Source organism: Lytechinus variegatus, chromosome 16 (assembly GCF_018143015.1).
Source record: "Lytechinus variegatus isolate NC3 chromosome 16, Lvar_3.0, whole genome shotgun sequence".
Lineage (NCBI taxonomy): Eukaryota > Metazoa > Echinodermata > Echinoidea > Temnopleuroida > Toxopneustidae > Lytechinus > Lytechinus variegatus.
The window spans coordinates 4724991-4748183 of NC_054755.1; the positions used below are offsets into that span (position 1 = coordinate 4724991).

Consider the following 23193-nt stretch of genomic DNA (forward strand, 5'->3'; position numbering starts at 1 on the left):
TCAAATGGATCATTTCAATAAATAGGTAATTTTTTTCCATATGCAAAAATATGTATTTCTTATATCATAATCTCTTTGTAAGTTGATTATTAAATTCAAGATACTCTGCTTATTCAATGCACATTATTCATATCTTCTCAATTTACATGAAAAATCATCAAGAATGGAGTATTAACTGAATTGCAGTTTGAGTACCGTACAGAAATGATATCCAATCATTCGCATATGTGCAACGTAACCTTTGGATTTAAAAGAATTTGAGCAGTAGGATCTTATAAAAGTCAGCAAACAATTTTCATATACATTGCTGATGTGGTTTACGGTACACCATGTGGAGTGTTATAGAAACAGTGGATAGGAGAGAAGAAGTGGATAGGCGAGAAAGTGGAGATTTGAGAATAGAGTATTCCAGAAGGAATGTTGAGTGAGAACAGCTTGAGTAGTAGAGCTGATGAGGAGATGCTGGCTTGAGTCGGCGAGTAGAGATGATGAGTAGTAGAGAGACTCGACGTTTCGGACAGGTTGACTGTCCGTTTTCCTATACATTGGGAGTTGAATAACAATTTTAAGGTTGAAATCATTCTAATTGCATAATTTATTTCACTTAATTACATCAACAAATCTCTTGTGACCATTAAGTGTAGTTCTTTTTCTAGTGTGAATTAAATACAATGATTGAAGGTAAAAATCTAATCATTACAAGTTTTTTTTAAAGAAATAAAGCCCATTACCTAGAGAATTGCAAAAGACATTGAAATTGACGTAATAAATTGAAAAGCAATATAAGTAGTTAAATAAAATTCAAGAAATATTAGACTGAAGAATGTTGTGTATAACTGTATGCTACCAAAGCTATTGTAAGGTGTGTTTCAATTTCCTATTTCAAGCCCTAATCAGGCTTTTGATACCCATTTAGTAACCACCACAGACGCGCTCTACCTTATTTTATAGATGGCGCTTTTTAGATAATCAGCATTTTGTGGCAGCTCTCCAAGAAAATAGAATAAAATTGTAGTTTTCTGCTCCCTTGATTATCTACACCTAACTAAATTACAGTTATGAGTAATCAGACGAAGAAGAGTAAAAACGACTACAAGCTCCGAAGCAAACCTTCGACAAAATAAGCAAGGAAAATACGATTTTGAGATACTGGGTGTGGCCAATGATTCTGATATGTCAGGTAAACAATCGACCTAAGGCTGCATTGTCTGCCAGCACAAATTTATAGCACGTTCACCGAACCTCAGCGATTGTATCCAACATTCTCTGTGCAGTGCAGTGTCTTTAAGCAAGAAATGAAATGTAGGCTTTCTTCTTTGAATAAGGATATGAGCCAGATATTTGATCACATTATAAGGGAACTATCTGGTTTACGGTGGAACTTGAAGGAGTTAAGACATTTGTTGGCGATATTACGGCTAGTCTATCTGACACTTCTGAAAGAGTCGGTCAACTCGAATTTGATAAGATTCCTAAATTATATGACCAACTACAGATAAATGAAAAGGAAAATTGATGAAAAGCTCTTAAAGCTTGAGATCCATGATCGCAAGCTGAACCACTGTGTCTATGGAGTAGCCCCTAAACCTAATGTAAAGGTGCAAGAAGCCCTCATTGCGCTATTTATGAATCTATTGAATATCTTGCGAGACGTGGTTAAAAAAATCATTTAAAAGCTGATCGTAAAAGCCAAATTGTAAACTCATAAAAAATTTACATTTGAAAGACAAATTCTTTTGAACATCATGATGAAAACTTGATCCCTCCTGGCCTTACTAGCTGAATTATTTTAAGCCAAACTGTAAAAGAGCAGAATTATTGAGTAAAATACCAAATTGATTTTCTTTAAAAAATCTAAAAAAAATGAAAGGAAAAAATTAAGATAATAAAGTTAGATTGTTTGTTCACTGTATTTCAGGAGTGTAACGGATATTACTAGCCACCAAAAGGAAAAAACACACAAAACTGAAATTAAAATAAATTGCGTAGAATGGCACAGGCAGCCAATCTCAATCCAATGTCTGAAATAAGATGGCTATTAAAACAATCATATCATCTCAAATGATGGGATAGAGTTAAAAATACACTGGGAAAATATATTTCTTTCTACTTTTTAGTATAACAAGAGTTAAAGGCTTGGTCCCACTGCACTTACAGATGCAGAAGGGATGTAAAACGGAAAAGAATCATGCCATCTGTTGGAAAACATCATGTATCCGTTGTGTACTCTTTGCATGTTTTTTTTTATATGCTTTATATCCATCGAGCATCTGTCCACTGTGATTTCATTATTAGCCCATTTTGTCCATTGTCTGGAGTGGATGAAAACGGATGGAGCCACCCCAATATTTTGCTTGTCCGCTGTATCCGTTATGAGTATGTTTTGTGTCCATCGGTCAGTGGGACCAGACCTTGAAGATATAAACTATCATATGGCACCCAGCAGTTAAAATGTGACAATCATACTTCTGTTAAGGATCATCATTATTACAGAGTCAAAATTATTGGTAAGCATACATTTTACAATGGTTATCATTATTTCTTTATTTAAGAGAAATATCACTTTAGTACTGTCTATCATTACAAAATTCTCGTAAAAAGTCCACAGTACACATAAATTATTTAGGACTAGTACTACATATTAATTCTTGTGAAATGAGGAGTGTTTGAAAATATAATATTAGCTTTTGCTAATAGTGCTCCACTTTGTGGAATGCAATCTCTTCAACAATACACAATGCCAAGTCTATAGAGTCACTCAAAACCAACCTTAAGACATATCTATTCTCATCATATTTCAAATAACACCCCTCCCCTTTCTGTGTAATATTTCTTTCTGCACCTCTGAAACTAGATAGAAGGTGCACTTTAAATGTTACATATTATTATTAACTCTTTCAGGATCAGTATAATATCAACATTTCTGTTAGAGAAATATTAAAGGGGAAGTTCACCCTGACAATAAGTTATTTAAAAAAAAAAGACAAATTATAGAAAGGTTAAGGTTTGCAAATGGATGAGGTAACTTATTAGTATTTATCACTATCATCATTAAAGATTTTCTATTATTATTATATAATTATTTTTTGGTAATATTGACTACTTTAAAATGCACACACACAATTTACCAAATACAAATTCCCTTTTCTGTCATCAAAGTTAGTACAGAGCCCATCTTGTTGTGGGATAATTGTTGAATGAAACTTCTAAATAAAACCTACCTTGAAAGCTACATGGCAGCAAATTATTTTGCATGGAAACAGTTGCAGGCAATACTCAATAGATAATAAAAGAGCAGAAAACAAATCCAAGTAAAAATGTGTTGACTGGCAAGACATAGAATGAATATTCGCAACTCTAATGTTATGTTAAGCCTTGGAAAGAAGTATTTCTATGTATCTGCATAACATACTGGAATCATAGGTAGATTTCCAATTAAACCTTGAAAAAAATAAAGGTCCAGCATCATAAACATTTGCTAAGAAAAAAGAAGAAGGAAAAATAGCTGGGCTACATGAGATGTTTACATGATTTGATCACCAGTATTGCTGGGCACAAACAATGTCACCATGTAGACTTTTTTTGGAAGACAACACTTTTCAAATTATCTTTGGATAGATGTGCCTGAAGTCTGTTATGAATAGCAATTAATAAGGTTATGCATGAATTTTACAAAAGACTGGTATATGTTCCAGTGAAAACATTCTCTGGTCTTCACATAAAACAGGAGTGAATTTCATAAAATAATAAGCCAATTCTGATAATACTGAATTTTGAACTGAATTGCTTGCTAACTAGAATTTCTCTTCTACAAGGATTGTATTTAAACTTTTGTGGATGAAGAATAAAATGACAGTCTGGTTTAGTATAAGAATATGTTCCAGTCATCGTAAAATCATGCATAACTTTACAAGTAGCTTTTGAAGCAGCTTCACATGTATAAAAGTTTGGAAGGTTATTGCAAGGACAGGGAAGACTTTCAAACATCTATATTTTATTTAATAATGAGCCAAGCCTGATTCATGAAAATATGTCTTCATAGTACTTTTGACAATCATCAAGCTAAGTTATCAATCTGATAAGCAATGACAAAATCTTGGCCTTTAATCTACTTTAATGATTTCTGCACATTAACTGTAGGCCTGATTTCAGTTTCATCTGTGTAAATTATCATTTACAATTATGACAGATATATTATAACTCTGTTAAATTCTGATATGAGAGTCAACACGTAGAGGACACCACAACTTGATAAAACCTTGATGCTGCAGCAATATCTGCATCTTTTTTTCAGGTCCCTTTCATTCTCCGAAGGCTCTCCAGTGATGTTCCTGGTAATCTTAGCAATACGCTCCATGCTTCAAGAAAGAATTGTACCCATACTAGATCAGTCAATTCTTCATACTTGATACCATTGGCCATTTGTAGTGTTTCAACGAAGTCACGATCTCTTCAAAAGTGTCATTTTTTAAAAACACAGTACGATATTTCATAAAATGTTTATAAGTTGAAGTAACTACATGACTGTTCACTCCTTGTTTCACAGGTTCTTCTCTTGTGGCTCTTTATGGAGGACATTGTCCCTCGCATCATGAACATAAGAACCTTTGTGCCATATCTTAGGTTTGCATAATCAGGGCCTTCAAAATTTCTATATCCATGTCATAAATCAAGTTTGAAGATCAAGGAGTACATGTACATTCTACCATGTCTGCCACTGGCGTAAGAGGCTAAACTTGCCAATTGGGCTTGTCCAAATTTTGCCATGATGGGCCTTTGTCACAACTGCACCAAGGAAACGATTAACGTTGTACCACTGAAATCTTGAGTGTCCTGCATGTCGTTTCAGGAACATCCAGTACCAAGAGGCGTGATAGGTTGGGTATAAAGATGTTTATCGAGTCAATCCTCCTTAAGAGTTCAAAATGCCCCTTCCGGAGCAGAGGGTACAGGTGCCATCAAAAGTCTTTGAAGAGTTTGAGGACATCTGCCTTGACAGAAGAAGCTGCCGATTGCCAGTCCTCCTCAGGGTACTCGTCAAAATTACTCGTGTCACCAGGGTGGGTTAGCCTCGGAACAATTGGAGGCTGGAAGAGAAGATGAGAATGAGAATTACTCATGTGAATATGTGCAGATGCTGGGTTTGGAAGAAACAGTGGAACGGTAGGGGTAACTTGGTGAAGGCAAATGGGGTTTGGGGGTGAGGGTATGTGCTGTGGATTGATAACAGAAATGTTTGAGGAAGGGCTTTTGAGTTTGAGGTGGGTGGTTCAAGGAGAAGGGGATGGTCAAAGAAGGTATGAAAGCATTGGAGGAGGAGAGTAAGAGGGTTAGGATGATGATGTACGATGCACTGAATTGGGCAACGTTGAGGGAGGGGGTTAGGGTGATTGGTGTGAGTATGAGGTTAATCAGACCACCCCCATGTAATAAGAACACAACCGTATGTTCAGACATGATCTTAAATTCTTACACAAAATTACAAACTCCAATCAGTGTTTTCATCACACAACTCATCCCTATCAAAATCTAGTGTGGTAATTTTACCACAAATTGGGAACACAGTCTCATTAAGAAACATGAGGAATAACTCAAAGGCAGTAAAAAAAATAGTGGCTAGCGTGATCAGCCCCCCCCAAAAAAAAAAAAAATTAAATTGCCAACTTAAATATAACAAAAAAGCCACCATCAAATGATATTTCTGTCAATGGGTCGTAGTGCATTTAAATCTCTGAACATAAAAGGGTTATTTCTATTCTAAACAGCTCTTGTGAAAGAAATTTAGATTTTACACTGATCTGAGGATCACTCTATTGACATCCTGGTAGGAATGTTTTGACATGGTGTGAATCATTGGAGACCTGAGATATCGTGGCAGATTTAGCATCGGGTTAGACTCGGAACATTATGATGTCAGTTGGGCAGATATCTACCAATGATAAGGCTCCTTTCCATTTATGACTAATCAATGGACTATATAATTATAATTGGATAAAATTTAAGGGTTATTATATACTTTCTCAACAGGATGATAACCTTTTTCGGCCTACCAAACAATAGTTAAAATGTCATTGATATATTCAAGAAAGAAATACAGCTAATGCATTTCACCTTCTTACAGGATCTAATTTTGGTGATGAATTGCAATTTTGGCAACTAAAAATAGGGATTATAGACTTAGGCAAAGGTTGTAAATTGCACCTAATATCACCACCATTCCTAGAATCATCTTGAGACTGATCGTTATTGGGTTAGCTTGACATTTGAAAAAAAAAAGAATGATAGTAATGATGATGATGGGCCTTAAGAAGAAAATTCAAATAAACATTTCCAATTGAATAAATACACTGATAGTTTACTCAAACTACAAATAATTTTGCGTAATGGACATTTGAGGCTTAGATCAGCAGGGACAAGTACTGATCCCATAAGAGCATGAGAACAACCGGATCTGAATTGTTGTCATTTCTACAACTCTTAATGATGATTGATTTATGATGCTGCTAAAAGCACATCAGGGTCCCGTAACACAAAGGTTAGCGATTGATCGTATGCTTGATTGAACATTGTAGTCAATGGAATCAATCATTCTACGATCATTGCTAAGCTTTGCGTTACGGGCCCAAGATCTAAAAATGCAGTGTCACACCTCCCCCATTAATAAGCATGACATCACAAGCCTGCGCCCATGATTTCTTTCTCTTGAAAAGTTTGCTGACTACAGCTACTCTAGTTAAATTTCATTCCAAGCCCTATCATTTTTTTCATTTTGTTTTAGAGCTGCTACTATGTCTATCATCACTGCCAACATTAGCTTTAGACCTTAGAAGCCTCCGCGACAGGTTCCATGGCATTTGCTCCGGCGACAATTGCTCCGCTCTTGATTCCACCCACTAACCGAAAGACCAACTTCAACCCTGCATTTAACGCTATGCCCTACCCTAAACCTAACATAAAATCCAATTGCAACCATAACCCTACGTCTTATACCCTTTTCAATTAGCCGCCTAAGAGTAATGCGGATAATTCAATAAAAATTGCGTTCACAAACTCCGAAAATAAGCCGCATTATTTTTACGAGCGCCCGTCCTGAAAAAGGCGGATAATCGTCATGACAACTGGACACGCCCCCTCCGATGCGGTGGTGTTGGAAAAGGGTGACCTTGTGACAGCACCATGGCAATTATCCGCATTATTTGGAAATGCGTTCATAAACTCAAAATCTTGTCCCGATGCTGCTATTATGCGGATAATAGCAGCATCAAAATAATGCGGATAACTCTGGTCCTCCTCCAATTTTACAACCAAATGATGCTACTATTAGCCACATAATTGAGTTTATGAAAGGGGTATCAGTCTGGAGTAACTGTCGCAGGAGCAAATGTTGTGTCACCACCTGACCTGCCTTTGCTCAAAATTCCCCCATTACCGACAGTGTTTCTAAGGCAATAGGAAAAGGCCTCGCCCTTTTGGGGCCTCGGTCAATCGCCGCCACAATTTGGTTTTTGCAAAACTTTTCAGTCCCTCAGGGACACCACTCACCTTGAGTTGTCTTTGTCTAACCATCTCCCAGTCGACGGATTCGAACCAATCAGCATTCTTGATGTCATTGGAGCCCGCCCTCATGCAGCCTAACCTCTTGGTCCTGTCTATTACCAGTAAACCCTGGATTAGTTTCCTGTAGTATGATAAGGGCAGAGTCATCATAAGTGGCAACACTATATCTTCATTACAACCGCAAACTTGTAATAAACAGTGAGAAGGATTGGAGGAGGTAAGAAGGTGAGAGAGGGAGGGATGAAGGTAAGGAGAGCAAAATAGAAAAAAGGAGTAGAAAGGAGGAGTAAGGGATGAAGTTATAAAGAGAAAGAGACAGAAAGGAGAAAGCTAAGGGAGAGGGTGGGAGTTTGGGATAATAGGGTATGGAAGGAAATGTGGAGGGTGGAAGGGAAAAGAAAGAAAGAGTGTAAGGGTGTACATGTAGGAGGGGGAGCAGAGAAGGAAGGGTGTAGGAGGGGGAGTAGGAAAGCGGGAGGGAGGCAGAAGAGGAAAGGGGGAGGGAGGAGGAAGAGGAAAGGGGGAGGGAAAGGTTAAGGGATGGGTGGAAAGTTGGAAGGAAGGAGAGAAAGGGAGGAATGAGAGATGATGACAGGCTAGGAAGGGATGAGGAGATAGGAAGAAGGAAAAATGGGAGGAACTCGGCTCAGGAAGATTGGAAATAAGCAACACACATGAAGAGAAATTGTGGGAGAGTGATAGAGGATGAGATAGACAGAAAGATAAAATAGACGGGAAGAGAGAGCAAATATAATTGATAAAGAGAGAAAAGAGATAACAGTGATACAGTGACAATGCAAAATACCAGAACAGATGTCAATGCAGTGCAGATAATTGGAAAAGGGACAAGAAAATCAAAGTAAGTGAAAGTTCATAAATCAACATGTAAACAATCTTTCTGATATCAAGTTAGTAAACAGTCACACAATGCCAAGAAAATGATGATGACAAGCTTGCTTTCCAAGAACCAGGGAATTAGGCTAATCATAAACTACGGCTGCGGTGCTTGACTCATTTCAAACTCATATTATAAAGACATTAGTGACCGTGTTTTCAACTCAGATTCTCGGCTAGACAGTGCACACTCTGTTTATTCCATTCATTTCAAATTTTTGTTTGCTTTTTGAAATGACAACTGTTTTTAATATATAAAGTCTTTTTAAAGAGACATTTGGAGAAATATGGAAATAAAGATAGTATGATTGGTGTCATTGACAGTCCCTAGGCTTTTTAAATGCTTTTTGAATGGCATTGGAAGAAAATTGCCCCTGTAGCCTCTACCTTTAATCCCAAATGACCGTGTACTGCAAGACTTTCCCAAAGCAGGCCTGCATGCTATAACTTCAGGAAATGGCCAGACTCATCACTTTTATGTGTAAAATGACAGGAGTCCTGATTTATTTGAACGCTAGGCTCTGGAATTACCAGAAAGTCGATGGCATGGGTGGAATTCCAGATAATGACACCATGGCCTCGTGTACTTGACATTGAGGTAATACAGCACCCTATCACACTTGGCTAAAAACCTACAGAGCAATCGGGCTGATGTAGTTCAACACGAAGTCAAATAACTCCATAATACCCATGGTCGTCTTACATAATATAAGTGGGACAAACTTTTCAGAAAATTATGAACATGTTATTGACTACAGTGAAATCAGGGATAAGGTTTCATTACTCTCTAAGATGACTTTACACATGACTGGTGACCATTTCTACCAAATGATAAACTGACTTAGCACTTAGAAACATGTTCCAGTCTTACAAACGGCTTCCTGAAGCTCCGTCCTAGTCAAGAATGATATTCTTGACTTAAATGATATTCCTAACAAAATCAATCAAAACAGATGAAAATGACCCAAAATTCAAAAGGGTATTCAAACCAAGTCAAATAGTTAAATGTATAATAAGTCTCACTAGAAATAAAATCTCATATATCATTTTTAAGAACAACAATAAGAACAAAATATCTTCTTAGGAATTGCAGACAGAGAAAGTAATCACGAACCCTCCAGGGGCCTGTTGCATAAAACTTTTTACCTGAGAAAACTCTGGTAAATACTGAAAACTAAGGTTAGTCTGATTTCTGCCATTGACTTTAACACGGGGCAATAACTCCGGTAAAAACAACCTGAGTTTTCTCAGGTAAAAACTTTTATGCAACGGGCCCCAGATGGGTTACTCCATTGTTAGAGGGATCGTACATTCCGTTGCAGTGAATCACACGCAACTGTTCTAACAAGCATCACGGGGGACCACCCGCGACACATTTTCTTGTTAAACGCCATTACTGAAGGATGATTACAGGGGTACAAGAAAGGATGAGATATAATGCATTGTCTGAGGAATTGAGATTCAGGGTGAGGGGTAAGAACTTTGGAGGAAAAGGGAGCCGAGGTATGGAAAAGGGTGAAGAGTCTCCCATCTTGAAACAAGAATATGTTTGAATCTTACAGACAGGGCCATTTGGAAGAATATAAAATATATATAACGATGCTGCTGTTGGCATGGCATACACTGGTGTACAGATGGGGGGGGGGGGCTTAGGGGCTCCCCCTTCAAAATTGTTCATGACCAAGAAAATAAAAAAGAAAAGGAATGAAAATGTAAGGATGAGGGTGAAATATATTATTTTCTGAATATTATGTAAAAATCAATCACAAACTTGAATGTTTGTAATAAAAATGTTCAAATTTCTGTTTGCTTGTTTTGCAGGCTCGCAACTTTTTATTATATCGCGTAAAACTTTCGGCTCATTGCGCCATTGCTAGCAGAGAGATAATAAAAGGTGAAATTGGGGCAATATTTTAATCACATGATCTGAGGAGGTGCGATAGCTCAGCCGGTAGAGCACGGGTTTCGGACTATGGTGACCCGAGTTCGATTACAACTTGGTGCGCTAGTGCTAGTCCTTTGGTAAGGCATTTATCCTAATTACCAGGCCCCTCAGAGAGGACATGCAAGTCTTTATAAAACAGGGCTCTAGATATATATGCACAGGTCATAGTGATATCAATATGTTGTTTCTCAACATTGAAGGAGGATGGGGGGGAGGGGAGAGGCCGGGTAGCAGCCGGATGAGACGGTTTCCAGGTAAGGCTCAGTATCAGTTTTGATGCACTAAGGAAGTGATGAGAGATGACATTGGTAATGACGAAGAGACTCAACTGTTGTGATTAGTTTCACATCTACTGTCATATCATCTCTCTCGTTTTCGATCAGAAACAAAAGGACTTTAATTTACATCAGGTCATGTTTGTGAGCATCTTTCTATGCCTCAAAAAGATGATTAATTTCTCAAATTGATTGTGATCAATGAAAGTACTACAATTTCCCTGTGGGCAAGATTATCTATTATCTCTGGATCTGTCTTTTAAGATTGAAGTATAATATTTTTCCCAATTTTTGGGAGGAAGACCCAAAACTATCAATATGCCTATAAATTGACTTGGATGATTAGAAAATAAAAATAAATTACAATGGCCTAATCATTAGTCACTGTGCATATTCTTTTATCCAATTTCGAATAAACAAATGTTAAGTGACAAAATACATTTGTACAAAAGAATGGAGCCCATGCAATACATATATATCCCAAACGCACAACAACCAGAGGGTGTATATGCATATATTTGATACAGTAAAAGGGAAAAACACATGGCCCTGGGAAGTGCTGGGGATACTGAAGCACCCCTAAGATTTTCCCAGGGGTGCTGCATTTATTATTCTCCATTGGCAACACCCCTGCAATTCTGGTTGGTGTGACAAAATGAAAAAAGGTATGACCGAGCTTTTTTTTTGCTTGACAAATTTCTCGGGACCAAACCGACATTCACTTTTTTTTTAGTGAAACCCTTTTAATTTTTTTTCTTGTCGAATTTACATCAGCTTCCCCTGTAAAAAAATCATTCCCAGGGCCCTGGTTAACAATGAATGTCATGAACATTTTGACATGAAGGGCATAAAAAATGAATATGAAAAGTGAGAAAAACAATAAATTCAATTTGAAAGTCACTCTGAGCCCTCCTAAAATATTCCTGAAACATCAAACATTTTTCTCTGGGATCGTAAATCATGCACGCCATGGAATGCACAAACCCCAAGTAATTCAGGTACATGTACACAAGGTTCACCTGACATTATGATTTCATAATTTTGTAGGCCTAAAACTGAAAGAGGCAAAGACAGCCCCCCCCCCCTTGCACTCCATTAAACTTTTCGTTCCAGGAGGAGAGCGTTCTCCTTGCTATTAATAGACTGATACAATTGTTTGTGATTACCATGGCAACCAGAACGAGTTGAGCAATCTATGAGGTCAATGTGTACTTTCAAACAATGAGGGAATCACATGAACTGGGCATGATACCCTGGTTTGGCTAATAGTCTTGTGTCTCAGACTCTATTATTAGAGGTGAAACAAAGTGAGTTATTTCAATTCTAATCTACTTTGTTACTTTTCTTTAGTAAAAATATATTTACAAAAAAATATAGGCCTAATAACAGAAAATCTGCACCTCCACCATGAATGTGAGCATTTCTCAAACAAATTATATTTCTATAAATCATGATTCATTGCGATCTATCATCAATCTAACCACTCTTTTTTTTTGGGGGGGGATCAAACAGCTTTAATAACTAGGGTCTTTCTTGAAAGATTTTTCTTTTCTCTCTCAAAATTACCACTCGCATAAAAATGTCCCAAATGGGTCTAGATTTCCAATAATTGCCATGAATAACATATCGGTTCATACACGTATGTGCACTTGATGTAACCAACATCACCAATGCAATCAAACTTTTAAAATATCTGAACTGAATTTCAAGAATAGTTCACTAGACAGTTCATTGATCACAGAGATGCATGTTTTGTATAAAGATTCCTGAATGAATGCAGGGGGTATGCAAAATCAATATGACTGATGACGAAGGGGGTCTCCCCCACGAGCAAGCGTCTGTCATTTTCTGAACCAATTAACACTTATCAAGGGCACATATTTTTGCACGTTTGTGGGCCTCTCTAAAAAGACTGTTCTCAATCATGACAATTGTAGCTACCCAAGGAAAAATAAAATCATAAGAGAGGATTCAGAGTTTCAGAATACAGATTTGTTTTCATGGGGGGGGGGGGGCTAAAGAGATTATAATTGATATGAACTGAAAGATATCAATAATTAGAAGGAATAAAGCACAAAACTATTTTTCATCTCCATGTGGACCTGACAGGCCAATCATGATTATCATGAAAAATGATTTGATGTGAAAAACAGCCAATGGACAAAACACATTCATAAAAATAATGTAGTAATGAACTAGAACTGCGACCAAAACTTTAGAGGGGCTTCCAACTTTTTCAAGCACAATAATTGTCATTATAGATCTTCAACTGGTGACACGACATATCCTCCAACCTCCTATGAGGCTATGACATTTGCTCAGGTCTTAATATCTCAGAGGGCATAGGATTAGAGTTAGGATTGTAAAGTTTTTAGTTCAGAATAATGTAAAATATTAGGATCAGGGTTTGTTTTTGGAGGTTGTATTTTATGTCTTTCTTTGTGTGCAGATTTTCCATTGGAGCAAATGTCTTGGAACCCTTCAACTTGACACAAGTCTAAACATTCAGGTCTATACGTCAAAAAATAGACTATGCTATATAGAACAGTGGCTAAATATTCCAAATTTGTAAGGAAACCTTAAACTTGGGGACAACACCGAGCAGGTGGGCCAAGGTCAAAGGTCACAAAGGGAATTGATGTTTTAGGAAACCTATCTGAAATATTAAAGAAATAACTAGCTTAACCTAGTATGACAACACTGAAGTACAAACAAAGGGAGGAGTCGTATATTCAGAAACCATGGGTGCATTGAATTCTGAGACAAAAATATTCAAGAAAGTCAATTAAAGGAGCAAGGTGCAAGAAGAAATAAGACTATTTGAGGGTACAATGAAACATAAAACAGTTTGAGTACGGAAATCAAAAAGGAACCAGGTACAGACCGTTCTCATGACGCGTTCAACTAGTTTCAAGTAAACTAGTTTTAGGGCAGTTATGAGAACAGGGTCATGGAGTCTCGCCCCCTTCTTCTGATGCCACATGAGATTGAAAAAATATCATTTATCACTGCAGTGAAACTTGAAGACTACAGGACTACAAATAATTCTAAATCTGAATGAAATGCACCTTAAAGCCCAAATAAACAACTCAACAACATAAGAATGGAGGCCTACAAATTAAAATGTTGCATCCTGGCTAAGGATGCAGGGTCCATATCAGGCAGTTTAGGTCTGAAGGTGGCGCAAATCAAAGGGCATTGTAACTTTAAAGGTAAATGAATTTGGTTACAGCAAACAATTATTTCATGAGAAAGTCTTTAAAATCACTGTTAAATGCCACCATACTATCATAGATCTAGTTCTGGTACATTGAAATAAACTTATCTTTGTTAAATCATGAAATCTTAGCTAAAAACCAAAAATTCTGATGATCACTAACACAAAAAGGCATATGTTGGACACTGGACAGTTTGTTTGTAAAAATACCAGACATTTTAAGGAATTCCATGCTTATTTTGCTCATTTCTCAGATTAGACATTTTTTCCAGAGCCATTTGGCACACATTTCATATTTATACATACAAACACTTTGGGAAGGTCATTTTGTTGGTTTCTGTTCGAAATCAGCATTTTGAGATCGTTACCACAACTGATATTTATCTTGACTACTGAGAATTTTGCTGCAGTGTAGGACTGATTCTGAGATCATGCTTGTTGAAAACACTATTGTAGCTTTTCATTCAACTCCCTAAGAGTGTGACCAAAGTTTCAGTCAATTGAATAGAAACAAAGAACATAGATCCAGACCATTCTGAGAAGATTGGATTACGCACCGGTCTTCATTCAGGCTGGATATTATTGACTGGGGCAAGTGGAGCATGGCAATTCATGGGGGGTTATAATGTCCTTGTACTGGGGTAACACAACCCTGAAAATCAATATAACACTATTTCCTTGTGCCATGCACTTATGTTTGAAACAATAGACAGATCAATTCCGCTACAATAAATCATCCGTAACTCCAATTCTGGGCAGTCAGTAAAACGTTTGTACAAATACATACAAGCAACTATTACTGGCACTTTGTTAAGAGCATGTTTTGATCACAAGAATCCCAGTTAAATTACAAGAACTTTTTAAGGCTAAAAAATACCCGTTAATTATTCCTGCATTCACACCGCCCTGAAACACATCCTTCGGGATAAGTTCCCGAAGTTACGAGCATGCGCAGTGTGGTCTGATAAGCAGGCAAGGCGCGAGATTCAAAATCACTAGCCCAGCAGCCACCCACGCCGCCGCGCCCAACGACACGCTGGGCTAAAAGTTCCCGTAATTTGCTTTCACATTGCCAAAATACCTGCGACCTTGGAAAAATCCCCATGAAAGTTCTCGTAATTTCGCCAAGTACCTACTATTTACCGGGTATTTTCTTTCGGGGAAATTACGCGTAGTTTGCTTTCACATTACCAAAATACCTGGTATTTTCTGATCGGGGTAAATTTCCCTATCAGAGAATACCTGGAACTGGCGAACTTCGAGGCGGTCTGAAACCAATAATTTACTCTCTCTGAGTCTCTGTAATTCAGATCTGTATTTTCCACACTGCCCCCCCCCCAAAAAAAAAAGCATTAGAATAAACTCAAATCTTGAATGCTAATTAAAGTGTTATGACAGTTTTGTTAACACTTTGAAATGATAGAATTGGTTTCTTGCTCATTTCTGTAGAACAGTACCCATTTGACTTATAATTGCAAAATGGTGATTGAAAAATAGAATGTAACCATAAATATTCTTAAATTTGGTATATTATGCCTGGTATGGGAACTGAAATATAAGTTTTATAAAACCAAAAAAGAAAAGAAAATTAAAGAAAACATTAATAGAGACAGGAGACGTATTAAAGAAGCAAACTGCATCGACACCTTCCAGAAGAAAAATGGTTGTTAATTTATGTCACAATGGGCAAATGAAAAATAAAATCCATGCTATGATATGCAATGCTGGTACGTACTTGTTACAATGTTAAGAATGTAATATATAATTTTCACTTATTCTACCTTATATAATTTGATTTATTTTATTCTTCTATAAATGATTTAACATTAGAATTATTTCCCTTGAACGTAGATGGACTTAATTCAATCCAGTTTTCATCGTATTCCCTTACTGACCATATGCAATTCAAAATCAGTTTTAGTCAAATTTCATTACAAACACATCAATATGAATTGTATTTTTATATAATCAGATACATGTAGGCCTATCTCTTTGGTCACATGAGTAAACCCCACTCAGCCACTTATTGTAAATTATATTAAGCAGAAAAAAAAATCATTATTGTAGAACAAATGTCAGAAGGGAATGTGAGCATCAAATAATCACAATGAAAATCCATTCAATTGCAATAACCCTTTATTAAAGAAGACATTAGTCACTAAATCTGTCTTTTCTAATCTTTTAAGCTTTGAGTAATAATCGGTTAAATCCCCTTTTATCCAATACTTGTGATTTTCATCAATGATAGATGGAGCAGATGACTTCTAAGGGAAAAGGACCCCCCTCTCCCAAAGAGGGGGGGGGGGGTGCATCAGAGGTAAAGGTGTAAAGAGTAAAGACACTTAGTGGAGGGCAGGGGGTGGGGAAGGGTTGTTTGACACAAATATATTTTTGTTAACACTTGTTTGTAAACAAATTATTTGGCCAAACTCATTGATCAAACATAATGACCCCCATTTCCCATTAGTTAGGCCAATGCCCCTTATTACAAGATCCAGGACCTTTGTCATTTGACTAGGCCTACATGACCACCGAACCATATTATATCCTATCTGCAACCAGTTTGACCATGTCTAATGGGTTTCTTTATTGACCATGAAATCCCCTATTTCTGCATCATTAAATTATAACTCTGTCTTAGGTCTCAAAAGTTTCATTCATCACAAATGTCTGATAAGTGCAGTACGATCAGCAAAATATCACTGGAATGTAGATGATATACTACTTTTATTGACCTTTAGCCAAAGCTGCAGAAAGGCTTTGACGACCTTGACCATTCACTTTGAGCCATTTTTTTTTCATAATTGAAATTTGTGGGAAGATCTAAAATTTATAGTTTACTCTTCTTATATTATCAAATGAAAAAAAAAATGTAAAAGGAAATATTGCAAAAATTATAACTAAATCTGTCCAATAACCCAAGACATCTAACCAGAGGGCACATGACACAAAGGCCCCCCCCACCGCGGCAGGGAGCGGGAGGGCACTTGTACCCTACAACTTTATTGTCACTCATCTTTCACAAAACCCTCTCCATAGGATCTTCAGAAAAGAGGGGAAGTCGGTTAAAGACCCAGACCGGACCCAAAAATGAAATTGACAAATTATATACCAATCGAAAGCTTACAAGCTACTAAATACAGCAATGTGAGCTTTATTCATTTTTACCCCTTCCCAGCTGAGTATTTTGCTTAAAGCCTGTGTATAGCTTTGGTAAAGGGTCAATAATGTGATTGATAATCGAATATAATCTAATATGACAGTCGTACTGAAGCGTAGAGACCGTTAGATATTTTTCCAACTGCACTACTCTGAGAAAATTTCAAATATTCAAATCTTGGATATATAGCGCCCTCTCTCGGCGATGCTTGTTTTAAATTTAAAAAAGGGGCATTCAAGCACTTATCTTATAAATTTAGTGATTAGATATCCAAAAGTTACAAACAAAGAACATATCTTGAAAGTTTCAGCCCATTCCATGATTTGGAATAGGATTTAATTGAAAGACAAAAACACACAGATATTTTAATTTGATCGGGTGACCCGATCAAGTTAAATTTCCATGTAAAATCGCAAAATTTATCATGTAAAACACATTTTCATTTCATATCCTCCATATTTTAACTGTTATAGGGCATATCCGTTCATATTAGGTAGCAATGAATTGGAATAGTAATAGGTGCATTTTGGTGGATTTACCAAAACTATACACAAGCTTTAAGAATATTTCAATTATCGGGCTTCGAACCCGGCTTAGTAAAATAGGCTTTATTTTGCTTTTCAAATGCCTCGAGACCATGACCTCACGTGTAAGAAGCGTCGTGATTCCATAGGTTTGTACACAGAAAAACAGGGTTATTTTTTTGCTTTCCAGATTACGCATTTCATTTTCTTCACTTCCATCACAGAGTGATATCACATATATTTTTTTCTACATGCATAAATTATGAAATCTACATTTTTGAACTAGTTTTTGCCATATTTTATTTCCTGCTTATTTGGCGTAGATTTCAATTCTATCTGCATTCAGATTATGTATCACAACTTTTCCTGACATAGCAATTTAGGCCCAATAAGTGCCAAACAAAGAAATCACAAAAAAAAGGTAGTGAATAGTTGTAGGTTTCCATCAATTTGAACAGTGAATAATTGTGAGTGCCATTTTCATCTGAAAACGAAAAATATTGGATTCATAATATAGAAATGGAAGAAAATACCCAATGCTTTTGTACACAAACCTATGGAATCGTAACCCTCCAGACACAACATGACGTCATCATTTCCAGGCAACGTGGGGGTGCTCTATCGAAGCGTACATTGGAGGAGAAATTTCTTTGATTTTTATATAATATTTTTAAGAAATGGAAGGAGATATATAGCATATTTTTGGTATATTTGTATTCTATGAATCATTACCTTTCTTTTAATATATGATCGTTTTTACACCGGTCAGGGTCTTTAAGAATTATGAGGAGTAAATGTTACTGTTTAGTGTGGTCGAGGGAACAGATGTGAAGGAGTATGCTGAAAGGGGTATTACAAAAGCGCCCCAGTGTCAAGCTAGGTTGCTCTGCTCCCTCGCTTTCAAATTAAAAAAATTTCTTTAAAGTTAACGTATCCTGCCCCCCCCCCCTACAAAACAAATCTCTGCATACGCACATGACACCAACAATACAACAGTCTTATATCCTGTTGTCTGAATAGGTCATTGGAATGCCTGTTATACATCGTGAGGTCAGCGACTGGCAAGTACAATCATGGACGAGCCATGGATGAACAACTGGTCAGCAAATCCATAACAACTGGTTCAGGAATGTTCTTAAACCATATTTACACCACCCCAATCAGGAAAAAATATTTAAATATTACCAAGATTACCTCAAAACAATTAAGGCCTTTAATTAAGGCTTGGTCCCAGTGCGCTTACGGATGCAGAGAGGAAGTAAAAATAAAAGAATCTTGTCATCCATTGAAAAATGTTATGCATCTGTTGTGTACTCTTTGCATACGTGTTTCATACGCTCTATATCCATCGAGCATCCAGCCACTGTGATTTCATTTTTTGTCCATTGTCTAGAACCAACGAAAATGGATGGAGCCACCCCGAAATTTTGGTTTTCCGCTGTATACGTTGTGAATACATTTCGTTCCCGTCGGCCAGTGGGACCAGGCCATAATATATAACATTTGTTTTTTGTAACCCGACCGACTCTACTTAAAATGTTGAATTTCATTTTTTATTCAACTTTGAAAAAAAGAAAATTGATATCAAAGTAGAAGACTCTAGAGCCCTAACATCCCTCAATCTCCATATAGGAGATCTTTCTTAATACTAAACTTTGCTTTCAGATTCCTTTTAACACCAAGAATAAAGATCTGATGTCAAATTTAGCTGTAGAAATAAAAGAGCAAGTCACAAGTCATGCTTAATTTCTGAACAGATTCAAGAAACACAACTGAGATAATTCTCCTGATAGATGGGTATGAAAACACCTCAAGTAGTAAACAATATCTGAACAGTGACAGGAGAGTCATAATCTTGTAATATGCATTCAAGGTAAGAGCTGTATTCAATAATCCAATACTCACATAATGCAATATCTGCACTTATTTTCACGGTTGTTTGCTTTCAAATACCTTTTTAAAGTTTCTTACGATGGACATTTTTTTTCTGGGGGCGGGTTCACTCTTTTTAGCTCTGTGATTTTTTTCACGGTATGGTAGAAAAGGGGTGCAAATGATTTTGGAACTTGTGTTGATTTTTGTAGTGCTTAAAAATAAAACCAACTCTCTCTCTCTGCATCTAATCTATGGAGCAATAGTTGCATCAGTGCATTGCAAGAAAACAATCAACACAAGAATAAAAACACCCATAAGCAATGCATGAATTTAGGGTGTGATCTTGCTAAATCAATATCATGAATAGTGATGACTTTAAGACCATATGGATTTAGAACATAGGGTTTTAGCACTTAATCCGTATTCGAAGAAATAGTGAATGGATGATATTGGCAATAGACCAAATGGATATCAGACAAACTCGTAATATCAAATCAAATGATAAGAATCCATTAAATTGCAAGAATCCCTGCATTAAAAAAAACACATTGGTCACTAAATCAAGCCTAAGTGAAAAAATCTGTCTTTTCTAATCTTTTAAGTTTTGGGTAATGATCAATTAAATCCCCTTTTATTAAATTCTTTTGATTTTTATCATTCAATAATAGATAACTTCCAAAGGAAAGGGGAAATTGAGGATGTGAGCTTGCTAAATCAATATCATGAATAGTAATAGACCAGATGGCTATTAGACCAAATGGACCTTAGAGACATGGTTATTGCGCTTAATCCTTATTCAAAGAAACAGTGAATAGATGGTATAGTCAATGGACCAAATGGATATTGGAAAAACTGGCAATAGACCAAAGAATGTTGGACGATTTGGGCATTCTAACAGGCGACTTTGAACCAAACAGAAATAAACTGATGAACCGACTTCAATACTTGGAGAGAAGTAAATAAAAAAAACTTACTTTGGTTTAGATCCTATTGAGCGAGGCCAGTCTATCTTACAAGCCAAGATCTTCTCGTAAATACCAAATGGATTCTCATCATAGAACGGAGGATACCTGTAGCAAGAGATGAATACAAAATAACAAATAGTAGGGGGTTATAGAAATACAGTGTGAACCCCTCCCCGACCCCCCCCCCAAGAAAAAAAAGAAAGACAATATGGGGTTAAGGATACTTTGGGCTGGGTTAAGGACAGTATGGAATTAATAAAATGCAGTGTGAAGAGCATATACGTGAATTGAATGGCATGAGATCTCATAAGGGCGTGGGGGGATGGGGGAATATGGAGATCATAGTTCATTGATGTCAAATGAAAGCAAACAGAGAAAAAATAGGGAAAAATGCAAATTAGGCTTATTTTGATTCATTTGTAAAAAGTTCACATCTACATTAGATGAGTGTCTATTGAGGACATTCTCCTTGATTCCCTATTCAGTGATGGAAGAACAAATGCGTTTCATTCATAACAGATGCCATAATATATTCCAATGAATGTATTTCAAATTATGGTTTATCATGATGGAGATGCATATCATAATTTAACACATTCATCTCCACCATGATAAACAGCATTTCTATTTATTATTGTTTCATCAGAAGTAGAATTGGAGTGAGTTTTGTGAGGTTTTTTTGAATTGTATGTTGAAGACTTTATGTCAAGGGTTCTGCAATTTGACTTAATGGCTGCTAATGATACATTGTAATAAACCACTCTAAATAAATAAATAAATAAATGAATTAATAAAAAGATAAATAAATGAATGAATGAATGAATAAATTAATAAATGAATAAATAAATACAAATATACATAAATTAATAAATAAAGAGACAAACAGAGTTGGAGAGGAGAGTGTGATCATTTACTTTACTTATATTCTAAAAGTTTCAATAAAAAAAAGAATATATGGCTAGAATCACCTATCAATAGCTGTTTGATTTTAACCCATTGACAACTAAATTCTAAAATTCCCAAATATTTTGCCCAGGGATAACAAAGCTCTTTGGGAAGCAACAAGTTAAGAAGATTGACACAATGCTGTAGCATATAGATGTACAAACAGTGTAAGTGACCTTTTGATGGACCCAAGCAAACCACCTTTAAGTAGTGATGGACATCTGTGTTATGTATGGACACTGATCGTAATCAGAGAGGTCTGTTTATTAGCCTAGTGTTGCCAAACATTTCAGATATGTCTTGGCTCGCAGGTGATGTCTGAGTCAAGAGAGAGTAGTCTCTAACACAGACCCATTTACAGTACTGAGGACATATTTCCAATGTGCACCACTTATCATTGTTGGCTAGCAATTAACCTCTGAAGACACATAGACCCCTGTACATATTTCCTCATACATTAAGGCTTAATACAGTGGTGAATTCAAGTTGATCATTTGTTGCTATGTCAACGTTCATGAAAACATACAAGAAAATCTCAACATGCGATATACTACACTGTACTGCTGATAATCATCATCATCATCTTCATTACCACCACCACCACCATCATCATCATCATCATGTCATCATCACCACTGCCACCACCATCATCACCGTCACCATCATCATCATCATCATCATCATCATCCTCATCATGTCATCATCACCACCGCCACCACCATCATCACCGTCACCATCATCATCATCATCATCATTCCTATCATCATCTGAAATCTGCCACTTTGTACCAAGAGGAGCAAGAGTATTCATGGTGGAGCCCAGGAAGGGGGGAGTAAATGCATAAAAAATCAAAATAGAAGCATACGTAAAGATGATACAACTAAGGATTCTGCCAATACAAGCCGTCCCCGATTTCCCTCCATCCGACGGCTTGCCTTGGACGAAGCAGAAGAGACATGTTGACTTGCATGGAAGATGAAAACTATCAATAATATTAAAGTATCAATACAACAAACTTACAAACTTAACATTTTGTTTTCTGAATAGTTCAAAGGCCAGAGATTTTTTGGTCATTCACAATTAATTTATAAAACCTAAATGAACTTGAAGATTTATAAGATTTTTAAAATTCAGTGCCAAGAGCCCAAGAAACACTAATAAGTCTACTGTAACCAAGGCTCTATAAATATAGGCCAAGAATCAAAGCATTTAATTGCCCAGCCCTATATTTGACACTTTTGGCAACCTCCGCCAACATTCATAATGTGAACAGACCGGTCATTACGCAAAGGGGGCATGTTTGAAGATCATTAGCTTTCAAAAATGGCTGCCATATTGAATCAGGAATGTACTTCATGTGTCTGTGACATCAGTCTGAAGAGTATAGTCTATAGGTGCAGACTCCAAATAGATAAAACACATTCAGTGGTATTCTGATAAACAAACCCTTAACCATGTATAACTAACTCCAGACTATTCAAGATTATTATCTCACACTTATAACTTCCCTGGAATGCAAAAACTTATTATCCGTCTTCGATACTCATGGGAAACAAAGAATGGAAAACTTATTTATCATTTTATTCTATAGTATTTATGCTCTCATTACGTAGCAATTAACAAACATCATCAAACATTTTTAGCATTTTTAGTACTGATCACTGTATCATTACATCAATTTATACTTGGAGTATGTGTTGATAACTAGCATTCCATGAATGGGAGGCGTAAGTTCACCTGGGGTTTTCCTAACCGTTGTTGGGAGAATGCCATTCTAGGACTCTACCAGAGGCATACAGTACTAGCTGTCATAATCGGGTGACCTAGATCTAGCAA

The 23193-nt window shown here is 36.6% G+C and overlaps 1 protein-coding gene across 2 annotated transcripts in view; it reads right to left on the reverse strand.

Moving 5' to 3' along the window:
• Positions 1 to 2509: 2509 nt before the first annotated feature.
• LOC121429469 (cAMP-dependent protein kinase catalytic subunit PRKX-like) overlaps positions 2510 to 23193 on the reverse strand; it is a 57241-nt gene continuing 36557 nt past the window's right edge. For both annotated transcript variants that reach the window (XM_041626486.1, XM_041626487.1), the window contains 3 exons: positions 20422 to 20517; positions 7543 to 7678; positions 2510 to 5087 (listed from right to left, as the gene is read on the reverse strand). In XM_041626486.1, coding sequence (XP_041482420.1) covers positions 4959 to 5087; positions 7543 to 7678; positions 20422 to 20517 — 361 coding nt within the window. In that variant the 3' untranslated portion in view covers positions 2510 to 4958. The remainder of the gene's footprint in view (positions 5088 to 7542; positions 7679 to 20421; positions 20518 to 23193) is intronic.